The sequence below is a fragment of the Poromitra crassiceps genome (assembly GCF_964638095.1).
Source record: "Poromitra crassiceps genome assembly, chromosome: 5".
Classification (NCBI taxonomy): domain Eukaryota; kingdom Metazoa; phylum Chordata; class Actinopteri; order Beryciformes; family Melamphaidae; genus Poromitra; species Poromitra crassiceps.
In genome coordinates this window covers 63354437-63377855 of record NC_139642.1, presented here as the reverse complement: position 1 = coordinate 63377855, position 23419 = coordinate 63354437, and the positions used below count along the sequence as shown (strand labels likewise).

The 23419-nt window shown below is 43.9% G+C and overlaps 1 protein-coding gene across 1 annotated transcript; it reads left to right on the top strand.

Moving 5' to 3' along the window:
- Positions 1-12112: 12112 nt before the first annotated feature.
- LOC310776690 (uncharacterized protein) lies at positions 12113-16021 on the top strand (the record flags this gene model as incomplete). The annotated part of the gene is made up of 4 exons (XM_083636848.1): positions 12113-12749; positions 14424-14640; positions 14762-14951; positions 15980-16021. 4 exons carry the CDS (start codon positions 12113-12115, stop codon positions 16019-16021), a joined length of 1086 nt encoding a protein of 361 aa, XP_083492974.1.
- Positions 16022-23419: the final 7398 nt, after the last annotated feature.

Sequence of the window (23419 nt, the reverse complement as noted above, 5' to 3'; positions counted from 1 at the left end):
AACTTGATTTGACTTCCAGTTCACGTTCAGGCAGCTGAACCTCGTTCAGACAGGCACCTCTCTCAGATGCTGCTAAATGGGTTGCCTCGAATCCTCGAAATGATTGTGGAGCCCAACAAAATTAAAATAAAGACGTGTTGTTCAAAGATGTTGTTGGTGCTCCCTCTAACTCCACAATGTGCAAGATAGTAATAGGCTATGTGTCTCTATAGGCGGGTGCACAACGCACACACCCTGCTTAGAGAGCAGCGCACACACATGCTGATACGCCCGGGAACATAGCCTAATTCTGTCCCTCCATGCGCCCTGCAGCTGTGTAAAATGTCATACGAAATAATTATAAATTCCAATAGGATAAGCTTGCCTGATTCACTGAAAACAATTAAACAATAACGAAAAAAATAATATCCTAATGAAAATAGAAATCTAATCAAGTAAATAGCCTTCAGAAAGCATCAGTAAAAGCCCAGTTCTAATAGGCTACTGCTGCGCTGCTGAGACGCACAGTGTGTGACTCAAATGTCTGCACTTTTGTGCCATATTCCACAATATCCAAACTTCAGAATGGCGGATCATTTAGAAAAAAGAGGAAGGGCTGACATTTCGAATAATGAAGGCAGGAATTTTCGTAATGGTGGGACCTATGACGGGGTCCACCCGCTATGCCGACCACCCGCTATGCCGACCTTAGGTTTAGGCGTGGGGGTGGGAGAGGTTAGGTTTTGGGTTAGGGTCTGGGGGAGGTTAGGTTTAGGCATGGCATGGGGGGAGGTTAGATTTGGCGTGGGGGCTGGGAGAGGTTAGGTTTTGGGTTAGGGTCTGGGGGAGGTTAGGTTTAGGCATGGGGGGAGGTTAGGTTTGGCGTGGGCGCTGGGAGAGGTTAGCTCCACCGACACGCTGCACGCCGCCTCGCTCAGCTGGTTCTGCTTGTGGGCTATCGGCATTGCGACCTGTCGGCACTGCGGCCTGTCGGCACATAGACGCGGCACCCCTATGACAAAAAGGTGAAGGACAGCCAGTCCGAATAATGGAAGTTAACGTTCGGAGTGGCAGGGTTTCGGAAAGGCAGACAGTTACCATATTATACATCAAACTCTTGAGCTACTTCTGCTCTCACTCAGAATGTCAAAATATAAGCGATGTGATGTATAGTTTTTGAGATATTAACGTTTGTTTGGCACAACTCATACTATTAACTGCCGCGGGGTTCCGCATTTCGGGGTCCACGCGTTAGTACGACACCCCATAGGTCAGACTACACATAACTCCGACCACCCGCTAATCCGACCATTGATGTCTATGGTGAGTTTTATCATTGTAGTCTCATAATGTCGACCCTCCATTAATCCGACCATTTTAACGCCATTATTCCGACTGTCGGATTTCATACCCAGTAGTTCGACCTCACGTAAATCCGCCTATATACAGCACTTCCAACAGAAGCAGTCTGTGCATTTCTCTGTGCGCTCTGACTCGGTTAGGGTTAGGGTTAGGGTTAGCAACTTTGGTCGGTGCTTTTTGGCTGGTGTGAAACCGAACCAAACAAGTTGGAATTTCTGGAAAACAAAACAAACTATAATTTTTGTGTCTGGTCTTACGAGGCACCGAAATAACCGTATGAACTGTGAAAACGCCGTAATTGTGCGTGGCGTGCACGACCCGCTGCGCATTTGATGGAGATGGAGGGTGTGTGTGTGTGTGTGTGTGAGAGAGAGAGAGAGACTCTCTCTCTCTCTCTCTCTCTCTCTGGAGTCCCACGCAACTGTCTAATTTACTGCGGTCGGATTTTTGGGAGGTCGGATTTATGTGATAAAAATAATAGGGCGGATCTTTGGGTAGTCTAACTCATGAGTGGTCGAACTATTGAGAGGTCGGACGGAAGACTATGACCCCCGCATTTCTGGGTGGCAAGTGACGTCACGCTGATTCATCCTATAGAAAGTTCACAGAAACATGAGTGATATACCAGTATTTCAGTCCAAAAAAAAGCACACGGTTTAACTTTTTTTTAAACAAAAATACCACCAATAAAAATCACAAAAGCATGCATGATGCATTAATGCATTTATCTCTCACACAGGTGGATCAGTACTTGTGTAAAGTTCTGTCTTAATGAGATACCTGTGGCCTTTCCTGCTGCTCACTCAATTACCCAATTAGTTATTTTACGCAAAGAAACAAAATATTTACTCGTAATCAAATTTTATTATACCAACATTTCCACGTTTCATATTCAAATGCATTTAATAATGTTTCTATTTATTGAATAAACTCAACTCAACTCTACAGTTCTACTTGATATCTCATAGAGCCATATGAAATCCACTTTATTTCCCCCCCCCAAATCCTCTGGTGCTCAATCTAAGATTTTGTGGATTATGACCACTGTATTTTCATTAGATTTGGGTTCTTACTGATTTTTCTCTAGCTCTCTCTGTGACATGGCTTCAGCAACATGGACAAGAGACGATGGCTACCTAGAAAAATGATTATTTTTTTTACAGTAGCCTACCACACTGTATTTATAAAAAAAACTTTGCGAAATAAATGGTGAAAACTTGTAACTAGAAAATACTTAGGCTTTGCAATTTTGTTTTATAAAATAAAAAAAACCTTTCGCAACTAACTCTAACCCCTGTAAGTGCCAAAATGCGACATTTACACTTCAAGTTGTACTCTTTGATTGAATGGTGATAAGAACATAATTGACACACATAGCCTAATTAGCGAGCAGATGACAGAGAATGTTTAATGGCAGAAATCGCTTAGAATTAAGGTGGTGGTGGTGACAGGCTGCCTGTGTGTGTGTGCGCATTTGGCACAGCGGCGAGATGAGGGGATGAAAGGCACACACCGGGCAGCGGTGTGCCTCGGCGCTGCTGACTGAAGTGAATACAGTGAGTAATATTTCAGGTGCAACGTTATAATCGGGTGCACCTTCCGTCCAAGGAGTCTGGCGCCACAGGTCTCCATAGTGGGATTGTGATGGGCGGCGCTTAGCGGCAGTGCCCTTGGAAAATAGTTTCAAACAATCCAATTTGCCATTTTCAGCGTGTCGCAACGAGCTAGCGTGTAGGTTTCTGCCGTTAGCTTGCTAGCTAGTTAGCGTTGTTGTTTCCCCTTAGGCGGCAGGGGACTATTTACACTTACAGCAACACACAGGGAGGAGGGAGCGGAAGCCGCTCTGATTGACATGGTCGGAGCCAATGACAGAGCTTCTTAAGCGGGGAGCGAAAATCCGGCAGCGTCTGAAACCGACGCCTCCAATGGGAGAGCAGAGTAGAGCAGGGGAGGGTTTATCCCAGTTATGGAGACCTGCGGCGCCAGACTCCTCGGACGGAAGGGAGAGGAGTCTGGCCAGCAAGATTAACCACAGCCAGCAACATGTTGCCACTCTCCTTTTCTTTTGAATTGATAATCAGACTCGTTTATATGCGCTGTAACTTCATGTTGTGATTTGCATTGACCATTGGTTGGATTTGAGCATGCAGGGGACGGGATATGGGGCAGATCCTGTGCGTAATCACTGTGGCAGCTGCTGGTAACGGGGAATTGGGTTCAGGTGTGCGCGCCATCACTGATAGGTTAGTCATTCTTTCAACACAGTCCTAGGAATCCTTAGTAGGGATTCTACGCAAGGTTTGATGGGGTCTCATCTAAACATTGAACAAAAAGTTTGGAAATGTGTGTTTGGTAGATTATTTCTCTGTTGTAACAATGCTTCTTGTCAATACATTTTATGGGGTTCCTCTGCCTTTCCGAAGCCCTGCCACTCCGAACGTTAACTTCCATTATTCGGACTGGCGGTCGTTCCCCTTAGAAGCCGCAATGCCGACCTTAGGTTTAGGCATGGGGGTGGGAGAGGTTAGGTTTTGGGTTAGGGTCTGGGGGAGGTTAGGTTTAGGCATGGGGGGAGGTTAGGTTTGGCGTGGGGGCTGGGAGAGGTTAGTGAAAAACGGGGAATATAGACCCCCTTTCTGAGTGCCGATATTTCGGAGTGGCAGAACGTCAGAGTGGCAGCACGTCGGAGTGGCAGCATGTAACCACATTTTATACTGTTGGAAAGCCTGTTTATTTCTCTTTTAAATGGTGCCCCATTTGTAAGGAACATGCATTTGTTGAATGAGCAGCACAGCTGAGTATGTGGGTTGCGCTCATGAAAAATGTGACCAAATCTTCTCTGCTAACGCCAAACAGCTTGTTCTGCTGTTGCTATTGACTCTTGTTTGGTGGATCGGATGATTGAAGTCTATCAGTAACAAGGAACAAACAAGACATTATACATTTTACAATTGAGTCATTTAACAAACAGGAGCCTCAGTAGTGTGGAAGAACCATACACAGCCACAACATCGTGGCAATAAAGCAGCATTATAGCGTACTGCAGGGATGACGTATTTTTGTAAATGCTAAATGAATGGACTCCATTTATATAGCGCTTTTATCCAAAGCACTTTACAATGTGCCTACATTCACCCATTCACACACCGAAGGCAGCAAGCTGCCACGCAGGGTGCTGGCACAGCCATCTGGAGCAATTTGGGGTTCAGTATCTTCGACATGCGGACTGGAGGAGCCGGGGATCGAACCACCGACCTTCTGGTTGGTGGACGATGCGCTCTATCCTGAGCCACAGCCTTTTTGTAGGCGGAAGTCCCGGACTTCCTGGATCTTACGGGGGAAAGTCAATGGGGTTTTAGAATGGGGATTTAACTTAAATGCATAAAATGTGGTTAACAAAAGTTTATGGGAGTGGTAATTTGGGTTGAGCAGCATAATAATCTTCACGAATGCGAATCACTTTTGCCTTTTGAAGCGTTTTCTAAAACGTTTCAAAAGTCATGAAAGTGATTCACGTTTTAAATATTGACAAGGACATAACTCTGTTATCTATAGGCTACCAGCAGCAGAAAAGAAGAAATCAGTAATTATCATACTCACACATACTTTAGACCTCGGTAGCTGTGATCACCGAAGAGACGTTTTCTACATAAATTCCAAGACAATAGACCAGGAGGACTACATGTAGTCCTCTGATCAAGGTTTCTTTGTGCTCGGATCCAGTAGGCCTAGTAAGCCTACTGCACACAAGCAGGACAACTTTGGACACCCAAAGACTCCAAGTACCTTATATTATCTTGAATACAGTAGTTACACCAGCCATTTCAAAGAGAAGATTTGATAGTCAAGGTGTAATATTTTATAGAGACAACAATTAACATAATTATTGTGAAAATAATAACATAGGCCAATACAAATAAATAAATAGCTTATTGAGGTGCCATGGAAACATTGATTCCTCCGCCATTTCAAAGAGAAGATACTATTTGATCAATCTCCAGACAGCATGTCAAAGTGTAATATTTAAATCTATGCTTTACTATATTACTATACATCACAATGTAGTTTTAGACTATTCTCCCCGCCCCTCTCATCAGAATAACACGAACACCCATTTTAAAGACGGGAGACATTCTGCTATTGACGGCGATAGGCGACCCACCTGTGGGTGCCGAGACACTCTTTGGTTAACAGTGGACCAGAGCGATCTTTTTTATTGCTATAGAAACAATCGGACCATATTATTAATTCAACATTTTATTGAACAACAACAAATTAAAAAACATTTGTGCTTCTCTCTGACTCCACTTCACTTCTTCATCTCATCAGACTTCTCGGCCCGCAGCCTTCAGGTCGTGACTCGTGTTTTAAAAAAGTAGGCTAAAAAAGAACTTCGGCAACTTCAACTCATTCAGAATGCTGCTGCTAGAGTACTAACGAAGACTAAGAAAGCTGATCATATCACTCCAGTTCTTAAGTCCTTACATTGGTTGCCATTGTGTCAGAGAATAGATTTTAAAATACTGTTATTAGTCTATAAATCACTTAATGGCCTAGGCCCAAAATACATAGCTGAATTGCTCCCACGCTACGAACCGTCTAGAACTCTTAGGTCAACAGGGTCCAGCTTATTAACTGTCCCTAGGATCAAATCAAATCACGGGAAGGCTGCATTTACCCACTATGCTTCTGCTAGCTGGAACAAATTGCCTGAAGACCTCAGATCTGCCCCAACCTTACTTACTTTTAAAAATAGACTAAAGACTTTTATGTTTACCGTCGCTTTTAACTGCTGACAGCTACTATGCAAACCCAATGAGTCCTCTATAAGTTTTAGCTCTTTCTGCAACTGCTGCGCCTGCTGCCTATTGCACTTTTTTATACTCTTTTTTTTTTAAGTTTTGTTGTGATTTAAATTTTAAATGTCCATTTTATTTCTTCTTTTCGTTTATTTTCCTGTAATACACTTTTTATAAAGCTTTGTTGTGATGCTTTTAAATGTCCGTTTTACTCTCTTCTTTTCTTTTATTTTCCTGTCAACCATTTTATGTGAAGCACTTTGAATTGCCTCTGTGTATGAAATGTGCTATACAAATAAACTTGACTTGACTTGACTTGAATCTTAATAGAGGATGGTTTGAAGGTGAGTGAGTGTGAAATAATACATCATATGAGGAAAATATTCTATAAAAGGTGAACATTTAAGCTTCAACCATTGTCTTATGCCATTTGCCGAGATAGGCTCATTAACACACCAGCCAGCAATTAACATAACTATTGTAAAAAAATAGAAACATAGGACATAATAATAATAATAAATAAATAAAAATAATGAAACTGCTTACTTGAGGCACCATGGAAACATTTATACTCCCACCCGGACATCCGGGCAGAAATTTGGCAGCGGTGACCGCGATGATGAAAAATCCATACCATCACAGCCCTACCCAAGACTAGAAAGGGTCTAGTGGGGATCAGGTTCCAAAAACTTTTTGCGATATTCGGGAGGTTTTTCGAAATTTACGTGTTTCCATTACCCGATTTTTATCCCTGCATGAATCTGGTTCACTTTAAAAACAAATTTAAGAGGCTAGATGTACTGTATGAAGAAAACACAGCCTCTCTTTACTGTGCTGTGGTTTTTACAATGATGAAAAAATGGGGTTCCTCTGCCTTTCCGAAGCCCTGCTAACTTCCATTATTCGGACTGGCGGTCGTTCACCTTACGCTGGGGACATACCAGACGCGAAAATTGCGCGCATGCGCCGTGCAGCGCACCTCCGCGCAGAAGTCGCTTAAAGTGTCCACACAGAGAGCGCAGCTCACTTTGCGCGCTCTGCTCGTCCGCTATATATTTTGCCCCAGATCTCCTGTCTTCGTTATCATGGCCAAGTAAATGATGACATAAATATCTAAAGTAATATGTTTGGGATAACAGTTAATGGCTACCTTCGTTATAAAATGCAATTGCATCATATTTGTCTGTTCTCCTCCCGTTTTCCCAGTGCGTGCTGTTGTAGAGAGAAGGCGAGTCCTACAGTAGCTCTCTACTGCCCCTAGAAGCCGCTCCCCCTCTCCCACTGCTCTTTCTCTCCTTTCACACTTCCAAAGGGACAATCAACAACGTAAATAAACATTATTTTACTTTGAAATTGGTTTTATTTGACGAATGTCCGGTTTCGGAGTATCTGTCTGCCCTTATCTGATCTGTTCAACTTGACAGAGTCGCTCACAGGCGCAGACAGCCGCGCAGGAAAATAGAACTCCAGGCTGAGCTGAGCGGCCCTGAGCGTCCGCGGAGCTGAGCTGAGCGGCGCGCTGCGCGCAATTCGGTGTGGACTGACAGATCTGTTAACATGGTGTCCTAATGAAAACTGGCTGCGCACAAGGTCGCAAATGGTCGCGCCGCGCAGCTTACGTGCAGGAGACGCGTGCGGTGTGTTTTCACCGTTAGAAGCCGCAATGCCGACCTTAGGTTTAGGCGTGGGGGTGGGAGAGGTTAGGTTTTGGGTTAGGGTCTGGAGGAGGTTAGGTTTGGCGTGGGGGCTGGGAGAGGTTAGTGAAAAACGGGGAATATAGACCCCCTTTCTGAGTGCCGATATTTCGGAGTGGCAGAACGTCGGAGTGGCAGCACGTCGGAGTGGCAGCATGTAACCTGAAAAAATAAAGCCTGCCACTCTACTTTGGACATACAAGTATTTACAAGAGCTTTGAAAGCATAGCTTAGGAAGCTACCAACTACTTCACCATGGAAGTAGTTGAAACTACAGCAAAGCTGAAATATGTTTTTCTATGATGGGAGGCTGATAAGGTGATAAGGCCCTGGCACCAGAGTCATGAAGTAGACGGCCCAGCCAAGTATGGAGCTGGGGATGATGGCCCTCTCCAAGCCCGTCACCTCCGGCCTTTTGGTCAACTCTGCCAAACCTACCAACCATCCTCCTAAGGCAGCAAGGTGTGTCTGAAACAATCCGTGGTGAGGTCCAGCAGGGCCGGTTCCAGAACAAGATGACTAAGGATGCATCCTAGATAGGAAGGGGTGCACATGCACGGGTCGACCTGGGTGGCCGGCTGGCTGCCCGAAAAATTTGACATGTTATTTTACTAAAAATAATGCATTTTACCATCATTTCAAGTAGAATGATACCAGTAGAATGATACCAGCCAAGCAAGAATATTTCCAGTGTTTCAAGTGCTTTACTGAAATATTTGGACCATATAATGATAATACAATTATCTCAACCTTAAAAGGTTACATATAGGTGCCAAAAAACCATAAATTCACATCAAAGAACAAGAAGAAAAACAACAATTATAATTCAAGTTTAAACAGTAAGTGTGCAGCTGCAGCATTTATTAAAAAAGAAAAAAAAGTTGTTGTTTTTTACCACTCAACTGAGCATGCAGACAATTAAAATAAGGGTGCAATGTGTGCTTTTGCACCCCTGTAAAACCGGGCTTGGGTCCAGGATCTCATGCATGAATTCAATCTGCCCCATCTCCACCACCTTGGCAGCAATCCTGGCCATGACATAGAAAAGCAAGCCAATGTCCTTCCAGGTCATCCCGGAAATGAACACTTTCCTATAGAGGTCCCGGAATAGGGTGAATTTTTTGTCTATACAAAGGTTAGCTGGTTCGAAAGTTAGCTCGACCAGCCCATCCATCAGACTTTGCAACTCCCTGTTAAGACCATGGACCTATTATAAGATGGACTGGGCATCAGACTGGTTCAGTGAAGCCGCTGCATGTTACAGTAGATCGCCGCTCTGGCGGTTGAATCCAGTATTAGGTCACAAGGCCCGCCTCCCCATGTTAGTGGATGGGAAAATCAAAACCGAAATAATCACAGTATACGTCAGATACTTTTTTCCAAAGGTGGTTTGTATCATTTTAGATAGTCATTATCATGCTAATGCCTGTGCAAGTGGTCATTTTTCTGATCAGTTTGTTTTTAAGTAGTTATTTGACATATAAAAAGGGATAAAAATGGATGATTGACAGCTGTGGCAGCCAGTCTCAAGCCGTCATTGGCTGGACAGGCTCTTCACTTTATAGATCTATCGTCATAGACAAGACACGCGGCTTCATCGTTATATAACGCTGCCTGGAGGTCGGGTGGCTCTGCTGGGTGTGTGGGGCCGGGAGATGGGCTCTTAGCCTGGGTAGTGCAGGCCTGGAGGTCGGGGTGGCTCATGGGTTGGCTGTGCTGGCTACCAGACATATCAATGGAGTGCAATAAAAATAACTTTGTTTTGAGAAAGGTGCGCGAGGAATTAACGTTGGTTGGCGACTGAAGTAAGTTCAGAAAATGTGTTTTACGATGTGTGTTACTCCAGCTACGTTATGGGTACACAATGGTTTTAACATGCAGGCTAGCAATGGCGTTAGCCACTGTTTTTCATTATTTATCGGCTTAATATTACTATACCTTAACAACCGATAACGATAGCTGGAATAACACAATAATACACATATTTTCAGAACTGACCAGGTTGTCCAACTGACAGGAAATGTGTTTTATAACGTTAACTCCCGTCCCGGGTATATGGATGAGGCCTAGTAGTACACAAGCACCGTTAGCTCATCGCTAACGGATTAGCATAACATACAAACAGACGTTTTATTTTTTGTAGGCTATTAAAGCAACAAACGTTTTTATATGCATATCTGGGGGAAATGCTTTGACTGTGGGGATGTTCGTTCTTCACAAGCTCCTCTCTTAGTAACGATATACCAGGCAATAGACAAGGCAGCCTGGCTCACGCACTCACTGGGCTAACGTTAGGTTGGGCTGAGGGGGAGTGAGGCCTGCTTCCACTTCCGGCCCGCGCTGAGAGCACTCAGCACTTAGCAGCAGCCCGGAGGTCTGAAATCTCCGACAACCAAAATCAGATTTTCGTACAGGCGTCATTTTGATAAACTGATCTCATAGTGGGAATCTTCCTGGTTACTTTTGGCGAGACAAAAAATATTACAACTTAAAGTGTAATATTTACAGAGCTAGACTGTATATAAATACACAGCGCACTGTGCGCATTCTAGAAACAGCAGCTCTACATAAGAAAGTTCAGAGGGGCGTGGAGCTCTCAGAGGTTCTCAATCAAGGGCGCTACTGCGCAGACTCTGGTTCAGTGATCTGGCCGGATTTTGGCTTAAAAAAAACATACAGGGAGGAGATAGGGACACTCCCTCCATTCATATTATAACTCAATGGTTAAGGCTTGATGCTGGCCATGTTTGTGCATGGCTGCAGAAAGCCGGATCACGATCAGCTGATTGGATTCTCCCAACACTGGTAAGAGGACTGGGATGTAGTTGATGTTGTTCAAAACCACTGCGTTTTTTTTCTCTGCAACAGCAGTTGTTTTTTAAAGAAAAACTGCCAAAGGCGGCAAGCTGCCACGCAAGGCATCAGGGAACAACAATTTTTTAAGTGCAATCGGATTTTTTTTAGCATGGTAGTAGTGCTTGTTTAGGCATGAGGAGTGATGATTGGTTGGGTTAGGGTAAGAATATCAGGGTAAGCCAATCAGAGGCATAGTAGGGCGGGCGGTTCGTGCCGCGGACAGCAGGGAGAGAATGGATCTAGCGGGGAAGAGCATGGAAGAGGCAGAGCGCTGGAGAATATTTGGAGAGCTGCAAGTGAAGGCGCACAATTTGCCGCCCGTCCAAGTGCCGCCCTAGGCGGTCGCCTATATGTACGAACCGGCCCTGTACACAAGCAAAACACTAATGAGGATTTCAAACTTCCATGGTGGAATTCCACCCCGCCTACCATGCTGCTTTGCATTTACTCAACATGAATATCACAAACTGTGCGAGTCACGTGAAATAACAATGAAATGTCACCAACCTGCTGTGTGTAGGCGCAATGCAGGATTTAAAGCGTCCAGCAGCTTTTGTTGACGTTGTTTTGAACGTGTGAACATTTTGACACAGTGACAGCAACTTTTCCAAACTTAACTAATTCAGCATCCGCCATGACGATTTCCCACCTGGTCTGCTTCTTCTGACTGCGTTAGTTCTTCGAGGCTTCGGGTAGTCTACGAAATGATTTAGCCAACGCCGTATGCTTTTATTGCTCCCTCTGCAGGTCAATGTATCTCTGGTCTATGGTTGTTCCTACAAAAGCGATATTGATCCAATGAAGCCATGTTAGCGTCGACTTAACTGAGTTTTGGCCAGGAGCAGTGGGCAGCTCACTTTGGCACCGGCCTCCTGTGTTTCTGCAAAGAAAAAAAACAATGAAACACAGTAAAGCTTAATTTATACTTCTTAGAAAGGTGGTCGCAGACGATGGTCGCAGACGAAAAATAAAGTGTCGCTCATGGTGTTGCGTTTATACTTCAGTGAACTGTCGCCTCGGTTCCAAGGTCACGTGACACTCGACGTAGGCCCATGACATAAGTACGTAGCTTTATTTCCGGAAGAGACGAGAGTATAGCCACTAGCCAGTACTAGCAGCACGAGCCAGACGCAAAACACCGACACAGTGAGCACTAGTTTCTTTCTTCCACATCCATTCCGTCTTGTTTTTCCATTTCTACGCAAAAAATGGCTGGAGTGAATGATGAACAGGATATTGACGATATTATAGAGGAGGAAGAGCTGTTAAATAGGCTGCTTTTGGTGAGAGAGCGGGGGAACAGAAGATAAAGAAGGTGGTCGGGTTCGTCCTCTCAACAGGACCTGGGAAATTCAAGGAGAGTACCTGCTTGTTCAACAAATGAGGGAAATGGACGAGGAAATGCATTTTAGATATTTTAGGATGTCAGCTAACAGATTTGACGACTTGGTCCACCGCATCCGTCCATACATCCAACATGCTGGCACCCACACGTCTCCGGTAGATGCACCCGAGAGGCTAGCTGTCACACTCCGGATCCTGGCCAGTGGGAGCTCACAGCAGAGCGTAGCTGCTAGCTACAGGCTTGGGTCGACCATGGTCTCAAATATTCTGTCCGAGGTTTGCCAGGCCATATATAAGGCATTGAAAGCGGAATTCCTTCCCTACCCATCCAGAGCTGGATTCACTGAAATCGCAAAGGACTTCTGGCGACTCTGGAACTTCCCCAATTGTATCGGCTGCATTGATGGGAAACACGTTCAGATTAAAGCCCCTCCATCCGCTGGCAGCGAGTATTTTAATTATAAAGGAACGCACTCTGTAGTGCTGATGGGAGTGTGCGACGCACAATACAGGTTCACCATGCTGGACGTCGGTGCCTACGGAAGGCAGAGCGACGGGGGGGTGTTTCAGGCCAGTCACTTTGGACAGGGACTTCTCCAGGGAACCCTTGATCTCTCCTCACCCGCAGATCTACCTGGAAGCAGAGTGCCCATCCCTCACATGTTTTTGGGAGATGCAGCGTTTCCACTACATGTTAATCTCATGCGTCCCCACAGTAAGATTCACTTCACTAACCTACACATTTTCCAAGAAAGATAATAATCATTGCATATCACAGTGCTGAATCTGATCTATCAGTTATGGCTCATAGCTCGTAATGAATACAATTAGAATATGGACAGGGTGAACCACTTGTCTGTTAAAGGACACAGGCTATAGACACCTTAACACATTCAGTGCCAGCGACGCCATATGGCGTCATTAGAAATTTACCGTACAGTGCCAGCGACGCCAAATGGCGTCATAACTCGATTTTTTTTTTTTGACGGGGGGGTGTCGATCTATGCCTCTTACATCGCCTCTTACAATATTCAGAGGTATTGAATGTGTCTAACCTATTTTACAGAACCCTTAGGTGGCGACAGCGCTCTCCAGATGAGAGAACGTGGAGTGAAACACACAGAAGAAGTCATTGGGGGGAAGGAAATCGCATCGCATCCGTCCGTATGCAGCGGCTTCATTGAAGCAACGTTTAGCTGTGCCCCTGCAGCAGCCAATCTGCTATCACAATTGAGCACCTCGATGTCCGCTGCAACAGCCTCCGTGTCCGCTGCAACACATGATCAGCCGTGGATTTGTTATTATTCTCAACTCGAAGCATGGGAGCTGGTACACGCGGCTGTAAAAAAGCAGGATCTAGCGGACTTTTTCAGTGCTGAGCACAGGCAGAGAAAACGAGAAAACAGCAGAGCAGAGAGACACTCCTCCCACAACGGGGGGGGGGGGGGGAGGAGGAGGGGGGGAGGTGGGCACGCAGAGCCAAGTACACAACACAGACCCAGACAGCAGGACAGGGTTGGCAAACGCAAGCCAGAATATCCGATGCCCACCAGCAGCAAAAGATCAGCAAGAAGCTGCAACCAGCAGCGCATGCAGGCGCCAGCGCTGCTGGTTTCAGCTAAAAATATTATTCTTCCAAACAAAATTCCCTTGCCTTCACTGTTTTATTGAAGGAAATTATTTTTGAGGTGTGACTACATCAGAAAATTAGCTTCAGAGTCAGTGATGTGCTTGAAATGTTTAATTTCACAAAAGGCTCATTATCTCAGCTCGTAGAAAAAAAGCTCTTTTTTTCGTTCAATCAAGCTATCTTCTCCGGCTCATAACTAAAGAACGGAAAATGGGATCAATAAACTTTTTTTTGCAGGTGATAGAAGAGAGTCTCATCGTTATTTGTGCGTGTTCAGTGTTTACATAGTAATTATTAAAGAAATTATATGACTGTTTTAAAATGCATTGCGGCCTATGTGGCACAGCAAGCAACCTTTTGCCCAAGGGCCGTGGCACTGAAAGTGTTAACCTAGATCACTCTTATATGCTAACAAAAACATTCACATTCTTGTTAATCTGCAGTGGTATGTGCTGATTGGTCTCTGATTATCATAGAGTGATCTAGGTTATGGTGTCTATAGCCTGTGTCCTTTAACAGACACAGGCCCAGCTTTTATTTTCTTTCATGTTTAGCATTGCAGGTTAGATGGTGACATTGTGAAAAGCACTATATACAAATACAGTGTGATTTAGCTAAAAGATAAATAGTGACAATAGTTTAGAATAGATTAATAGTCCTAATGACAAGACTGCCATATTATGTCTTTAGAAGTGATGGAGAGCAACTACCAAAATCATACTAAGCATCTTGGTTCTTTTCTATTGCTTCAATACGCAGGCACCAATCTGGATGAACCACAGAAAGTCTACAATTACAGGCACTCAAGAGCTAGGAGGGTAATTGAGAACACGTTTGGGATCATGGCTGCGCGGTGGAGGATCCTAGGTCGGCCCATTGAGTTCCATCCTGACAAGGTGGTTGATGTGGTCAATGCCTGCGCTGCCCTCCACAACTACCTGTGTTACACAGATGCTGCGAACAGCTTGGCCACCAGGTACAGTACACCTTTGTTTTGAAATATTCTAATGAAACATTCTAATGTCCAGCCTCGTAATACTAGTATAATCCAACTCATCACCCTGTATAATGTGTGTGTGTGCTATCTCATCTGACAGGTATATCCCTCCAAACTTCACTGACACCATGTCAGCCGCTCAGGACATCCAGCCAGGGGAGTGGAGACGGGTGGTTGCGGGGGATAACAACCTACTGGACATCGGGCGCCTCTCCAACGCCAGAGCATCCCAAGCTGCCATTGCCACAAGGAACGACCTAAAGAACTTCTTCACCTCAGTACAGGGTCAGGTACCCTGGCAGCTTGACCACATAAGAAGAGGTCTCCTGAATCGCCCCCCCCCCCTTCCCCCGTACACACACACAATGAATGAAAAAATCCACACGGCAGGCATATTTTTTACAGGCCAAAATTAAAATAATATATTGCATTTTTGTCACATATACGTCAGGGATTCTGCTAGGCTTTTTTTTTTGGGGCGGCCAATGCAGCCGGTAACGTTCCCGAGATTTTTGAAAATAGACATAGGTCATTGAAATTGTTTAAATTTATATATTTTATGCAAGAATAGAAATTGAAGTTTTGATATATATATATTCTTTAACTTAAAGTGGACACAGCAGCACAGTTGAGAGGTGTTCACACATTCAAGCCTCTCTTTAATTGTCTGTGAGCTGCTAGTTTCCATTATAAAATTGTCAGTGTTGTAACAATATTTAACCTTGATCAATGTCTCAAACTATGAGTTGGGTTGGGTCCTTGAATTTGAGAGAAATGGGCCTGGAAAGTCCTTAAAAAGTAATTGAATTTGATGTTTAACAAGGGGTGGGAACCCTGTAAGATATTTGTACTGTAGCCATTACCCAAAGTTGTATTTGCTCCGTTATTAATCACAGTTAATTTACTGAAAATGGGTTATTTAGGCTATTTCCATGTGCAAAAGTATAAATGTTTTTGAAATGTGATCATCACAGTAAATCTGAACTTGTTCACCTGTTGGGATAGTACAGTATCTTTGTTTTCTTACACATAAACATCAAGTTCAGATCAGGAGCATGTATAAGAGTTTTATGGAGTAAGCCAGATGCCACAGGAGGGAGAAAACAATTTACCTGTCATCACCTTGCAGGGATAGTCCATGTACTCTAGAAGGCTTTCTTATTATTACTATCACTATACATCTCACTTCTTGTGGACCGATGAAGATATCTGACTGAAACGTAAGTAAAAAACAAACAAAAAACAAACGTTTTGTAATAAGCAGTGCTGCATCTTAAATTTAAAAACCTTTTTTTACTGTGACTTTTTGAACCTGCAGAAAGCCACCAGGTTTGCAGATCTACAGGTAGTTACAACATAGATCTCAAGTGTTTGATATTAATACACACGTAATACAAAAGGTACTGAATAGTGAAATAATTTATTTAAATAAATACATACAATTCAAAACTAAACACTGTATTGCTTCAATGTTAAACAGTTCAATCATCAGCAAGGAGTAATCTGTGTTTGGAATGGTTAACTCATTCACTCACTACTCCCCATGTAGTATATAATTTAGTGAACTATTTGGGGAATGAAAATGTGAGAAATGTTTCGGACACTACCTCACTCTTCTCCTTTGGTAAACACAACGCAAGCTGATGATGGAGAAAGGTGCAACGCAAGCTGATGATGAAGGAGAACGGTGCATTAAAGGAACAGCTCACCCTAAAATCCAAAATACATATTTTCATAGCGTTTTCTGCCTTCTCTTCAATACAATGGAACTGGATGGCACTCGGCTTGTGGTCCTCAAAGTGCCAAAGAAATACATTTAAAAACTCAACAGCAATGTCTCTTTCCAGAAATCATTACCCCGTTAATCAAGATAATCCACAGACCTTGTTATGAGCAGTTTCATGGAGGAACTATTTTCTTTTTACCGAACTACACCCACTAGCTGCTAGCTAGTTCCTACATGAGACTGCAAAAGAAAATAGTTCCCACATGAAACTGCTCACACCAAAGTCTGTGCATTATTTTGAGTAACCGGGTCATGATTTCTGGAAAGAGACAATGCTGTTGAGTTTTTCAAATGTTTTTTTGTGTGCTTCGAGCACTACAAGCCGAGTGCCATCCAGTTCCATTGTATTCAGATTCAGATTCAGATTCATTTATTTAAAGAGTGGGACATTACACGTTAATGAACAGTACAGCCGTACAGTAAACATGTCAGGTTATAGCCCAAGGGCTAGTTTCCACCTGTAGTCCCATGGCAGGTTGATGTAATCATGAAGGAGAAAAAAGATTAATAGTACAAAAAAGATTAATAATACGGAAGATTAGTAAAACCAAATATGATTGAAACACACACAATTAATAGAACCAAAAAATTAATAGTACAAAAGGTTAGTAAAACCTAAAATGAATAAAACACACAGAGCATGCAGCGAAACATGACAGATGTTAAGTGTGGTCACATTGTTGTTTTGATCTGAGCCATAATTTCAACTGGCCTTTGAAAGTGGCGAGACTAGGGCATTCTCTAATAGAGGGAGGTAGATTATTCCAGAGGGTGCTTCCCGTAAAGGATAAGGTCTTCTGGCTAAAAGAAGTTTTTCTAAAGGGGACCTCGCAGACCTTGTTCGTGATGGCCCGAGTGACACGGGTCGAGTTGGCGGTCGAACGATATTTGATGAAGTCAGCAAGAGGAGGCGGCGCCAGTCCATGTAGAACTTTGTATATTAGACAGGCAGAGGTGAAATTTCTAAAGTTCTCAAAACTTAGCATGTCATATTTACGTATGACATGACAGTGGTGATGAGAGAAGGGTTTTTTATCTAGTATTTTCAGGGCTTTTTTATAAAGTAATTCGGCTGGTTTGAGAGTAGTTACTCCTGTCAACGACCAGCTAGTTATACAATAATTCAGATGCGAAAGGATCGTCGAGTGTAAAAATAAAAACGCAGCGTCTGTGGACAGACAGCTCCTTATTTGTCTGAAGTTATACAAGTGGAATTTAATTTTTTTGGAGATCATTTTAATGTGGTTGCTGAACGTTAGGTTGGAGTCCAACATCACGCCTAAGTATTTAAACTCGTTAACCACAGATAATTCCTCTGACCCCAAGAAGACATTGGAGCGCGGAGGTGCAATGTTTCTTTTAGAAAAGAACATACAAACTGTTTTTTTTGCATTCAGCACGAGACAAGATTTAGTTAGCCATGCCTGGATATGAGAGAGAGCTGAAGATAAGACACGTGCCGCCTCCCCTGGGTTTTTAGTCCTTGTGAAGATAACTGTGTCGTCAGCATAAAGCTGGACATCTACATTAAAACAGTAATCAGGAAGATCATTAATGTACAAAGAAAAGAAAATTGGCCCCAAAATTGACCCTTGGGGGACCCCTACTGGACAGCTCAGGTAAGGGGAGCTGACTCCGCCAACCACAGTGCACTGCAGAGAAGGCAGACATCTCTGTGGCCGATATCCCCCAAACTCAGGCAGCTATCCCAAAACGATATAGATATATACCGTAATAGCACTACAGGTGAGAGGAGAAATATGTATTTTGGATTTTAGGGTGAGATGACCCTTTAAAACAAGTAGTTATTCCTCATTCATCTGCGGGTTGAGCAGCGCTTGCTCCATCTCAAAAAGCAGTTTATGTATTGCAAACTTTGCTTCAGACTTTTTGTGTGGGGGCAGTTTCTGTAACATGTCTGTCACCATTTTTGCAAAGCACACATCCTCGTTCGCAGCATGGGCCTGCCTCTCCTCCCTGATCTTCTTCAGCTCATCCAGCCTTTCCAGGATTGCTGCAGCCTCTTCAGATGCTTTTCTTTTTTTGCGTTGAGCTGATGGCCTTGAGGAGGGAGTTTGATTTGGTTGAGTTGGAGTTGGAGTCACAGTCAACAGTGCTTTGATTTGGGTGTGTTGGCCTTGCAGTTGAGGGACTTGGATTTGGCTGCGGTGCCCTTGAGCTCGTTCCAGGGAAGATACTCTCCAGGTCTACCATGGAGATCGTTGTCAGCGGCTCTTCAGTCTCAATGGGGTCATCCCTATGTTCCCCGGGTCCTATGTTCCCCGCTTTTCCCAAATAGGGTCCTATGTTCCCCGCTATGTTCCCTGGGAGAGGTTAGGTTTTGGGTTAGGGTCTGGGGGAGGTTAGGTTTAGGCGTGGGGGGTGGGAGAGGTTAGGTTTTGGGTTAGGGTCTGGGGGAGGTTAGGTTCAGGGTTAGTGAAAAACGGGGAATATAGAACCCGGGGAACATAGAACCCGGGGAACATAGACATGATCCCGTCTCAATCTCTGACTAGGAGGCAAAGAAATAGATTGTTAAAGGTAAAGCCTTAATTCATAGGCATTGCATATTGAATACCACATACAGAGGAAATAAGAAATCAAGTTATCCTCAGATCATTTCAAATAGGACAATAAATATTGTACTGGCACTGTAAATACATATCCAATACATTGCTTTTATGCTGACATAACTTTGTAAAAGTATGAAATATCACGATACAATTTAACCACTAATCAAAAATGTTTGTCTATAGAGGGAATGCACGTGACGTCACGGACGCGACAGTCAGTGCAGGTACGCCCACTCAGCTGCCGTGAGTGTCAAAACGTCTAAACAAGCCAGGTGGCGCCGCCGGGTCACGGTGTTTAGCGTTCAGCTTCCGCGAGAAAACAACGAAAATGGGAAAGTGCTGTTGTGCCATTGACTGTAAAAATAGATTCAACAAGGCGTCGGAGGTATCTTTTTACAGGCTGCCGAAAGCTAATGAAACGGTCCCGGTATTCTCTGCAGCTATCCAGGGTTTCAATGACGGCTCATTCATTCTCTGGCTGTGTTTTACCTGCACAGATATAACGTTACATGAGTGACAGTGTTCACTATGAACAAAGCTAGCGTGTGTTAGTGACAGCGTATGCTATATTTTTCTTAATAAAAGTTGTAATAAAATAAATATTTACCTCTCCACATACAACCAGAATATCCATTGCTGTCCTCGTTACTTTAATGTCGCCAACAAATCCAGCCTTGAAGTACGACCACGCGTCCAGGCTCTTGTATGCTTTCATGCTTTCATGCTTGTGTATTTCCCCGGCGTCGATATTAAGTACATATAAATGTCAGGAAACCCTATTCCTGGCCACATGTCTACGTCCATGGACCACTGGTTCTTTGGCAAGCTGTACGGGTCACATTCGAGTCCAACTGCCTTTAATTTAAGCAGATAATCGTTTATATTAGCCGTGGTTTCGCTACTACCCCTGTCTGAAGCCACGTTTGTTTTGGAAATTTGACACTCAGTGCTGCTCAGTCCGGCTGAGGGGGCGTGTTCGGGAGGGGGCGTGGCGTCGGTGCATTCCCTCTATTCAAAATGCAAAAACAATTAGATATGTATTGTGTATTGTTTATCAGTTGCTCTCTGAACCCTGTTTGGACATTTTATTCCTTTGTATAGCCTACTTTTAACATAAATGTAGCAATGCTGTGTATTATGCACTGCTATTAAATTTGAGTCGGTGCCTCCAGGCTGAGTTTGAAACAGTCCAGACATGCAGCATTTTGAATGTAATAACAGGACACCTGACATGAGCTTGTGACAGCACAATTGTAAAATTATTTGCTGTGAAAAGGGGAGAAAGACACTGCAGTGTTTTGCCACCAGGTGGGACCTGTGAGTGGGTGCCAAGACTGTTGAAGACATGCTGGTTTGTTGACATCGCCAGACCAATTCCAAACTGTCAAAGCAAATTAAACAAGAGCTCACAGATTCGTCAGGTGCCCAGGCAGTAACCATGTCGGACATAGGCAGATTGCAACATAATTTAAAAAGCCTTAACTAGTAAACCGCGCTAGCTTTATTGCTCTCCCTGCCAGATCTAATGTTTGGCTGCAGTATAATGACAGAAAACCACACTACTCACCTCCTCTCTCTCTGGAAAGTTTGTCACTGTGTTCTTTGTGATTTTGACAAAGTCAAACATCCAGGACAGGCTGAGGAAAATATCGGGGGGACGTTTTCCCCCAGCATCGCCGCTTCTGTTCACCATCCTCTGCTTTGCCTTGTTGTACCTGGCACACATGTATGTTGTTAGCAGGCTATCTTTTGTTATTAGCTATTCTGCTGGATTTGCTAACTAGCATTAGCTACGGTAGCTACCAGGACTCATACATTACCTGTCACGCAGTTTCTTCCATCGAGCTTTGCACTCAACTACAGTCAAGCCTATACTTGCTGCAATTTCCCCCCATGAATTTCGAACAATTTGGGCATCTTTATGAGACGGCAGGGAGGCGTTGTACAGATGAGGATATTTCCTCACAAGCTCTGCTAGTATTTCCTCAATCCCCTCCATTCAAATCTACCGCGTCCGTGAGACCAAAACAAGGAAGTCAACCGTGCGTCACGGCGCGTGCCTTCTAGAAGCCAATCAGACGTTCGCGACACTTTGTGACGTAGTCAGCGACACTAGACATTTCACCAGGTAGCAGACGCTGCTCGCAGACACTTGAAAGTGTCGACTCAACTCCTCATTTCTGTCTGCGACCGTTTCAAAAGTGTCGGCAGACGAAGCATAAATTGGGCTTAAGTGTTGAATTTAGAATGTGTGAACACATGATTGAGATTGAGTCTGTAGAATAGCCATGTCTTGTTTGGTTCCTCCTCCTCTCCGTCTCCACGGTCCTGCACCTCTGTCGGAGGGGTTATCTCCTGGCTGGTCCGCTCAGGAGAGGGTGGCGAAGGGGTGGTGGGTGAGGCAGGGGTTACCCGCTGCTCCGTAAGGTGGCTGGTGCGTGTCTGCAAAGAAAGAAAACAATGAAACACAGTAAGTGTTGAGTTTAGAATGTGGGGCCACATGATCCAGATTGAGTCTGTATGTAAAATAGTCTTACCGATTTCTAATCGACTAAACTAATAAACCGTGGCAACAATGGCTTGAGTCATTGTGTTACCATGGCAACAACAATGGCTTCAGTCATTGTGTTACCATGGCAACAACAATGGCTTCAGTCATTATGTTACCATGGCAACAACAATGGCTTCAGTCATTGTGTTACCATGGCAACAACAATGGCTTGAGTCATTGTGTTAGAACACTAAACTCTCCTTGACACTCATTTCTTTAGCTGACACACCTCTAGCAGCCAGGAGAGCACAGGCTTGTCCTCCATCCCTGCTGAGCTACCTAACCATACAAGACATTACAGCGTTCCATTCATCAATGACTAGTTTGCATCCCTGAACTTCTAATCATAAAAATAAATACATCATAATAATAGTAATAATTATAATTATAATAAATGCTTTCTGCCAACAGCCACACATGCATGTATCCCTAAAGGGGTTCGGGAACTATTTAGTAGACAAACTCACGCCTTCAACCTGAGTAGTGGCAGAGGATGTCCCACGTCAAAATTGAGGCTCCTCAACATTGTCCGCTCCATCTCCAGAATCTCCGCCTGTGTGAACGGATTTTCTGTGATGACCTCAGCAGACCTCAGCCGCTTTCTGCAAGACACAGGCTGGACCTGCAGCACATGAAGATTAGAAGAGTGTTATGTTTGTATCTGTATTGGAGCTTGGTGCAACACAGCAGACGGTGCAAACTTCAGATGACGGATCGCCAGGATTTCAAGAAACCTTCAAGAAGAATGCTAGTCTGACAGTACCCTGATGTAGCTGATGTAGCTAGTAGCTAGCAACTATTTATGTCCCTACAATGACCATGCATGGCAGAGAAGGGCCAGTTGATTTAAATGGGGGAGAGAGAGGTAATGTTACAGGAAATAAAAGTATAAATGATTTTTAGTACAAACCTGTGCAGGTTGGGCTGAGTTGCTGGCCAGGCCCCACTTCTCGCTTGTCATGATTGGCCAGCCGGATGTGGTGATCTGTTGAGAGGGAAGCGGGTATGAAACAAAACAACCCAACTCAAACATTGACAAGTCTCTTTCAAAACCTGAGGAATATAGGCTCTATGGGTGTCACGTTAACGTTAACTACTACAGTTAAAATCTCAGAACAGAAACAAATGCGATCATTAGCTCTGCTAGCTAATGTTAGCCCATTAGCTAACATTAGCCGGTAGCTAATGTGTGGTCCGTTGGTTAACAAACAACTGAGCGGCAGCTGAATTTTCTGCTTGTATCAGTAACGTTAGTAATTGTGTACGGGTCAGGACTCACCTCGTTCCACATTGTGGTCTTTTAATAACGTCAGGTATCAGATATTAGATTTCGGTTGACGCTACTAGCTAGTTAACCAACGTTCTTCTTCTTCTGTTTGCGTTAAAGTGCATGACCCGTCACTATATCCAGTACGATAAAAAAAAAAAAAATGCGTTTCAACCTCTGGTCTTCGTCAGGCTGTAGGCTACAGCCTGACGAAGACCAGAGGTTGAAACGCGTTGCGTCCCTTGTGCCCTTGTCCTATCTTGAAGATGTACTTTGTATTAACTGAATAAGTATAACTGTACATTACCTCTTTATTAAATCCTTCTATAAGCATCAAGAAGCTCCTTTTTTCTATTTACTCTTTGTATAACAGATAAATAGAAAAGCGCAGAGAGATTTTTTTAAGTGAGATAAATCAAATTAACGTAGGCTAGCTAGGCTAGACTAAACACAATCAAATAAAACAAAATTGGATATTGATTTACCTTCACAGAGATCGAAGTGTCCTGTGTGTAAGCCACCATCTTCTGCACTGCCTCTTTGTGGTGGTCACTCTCCTCGTGTTTGTCCAGAATCTTTGG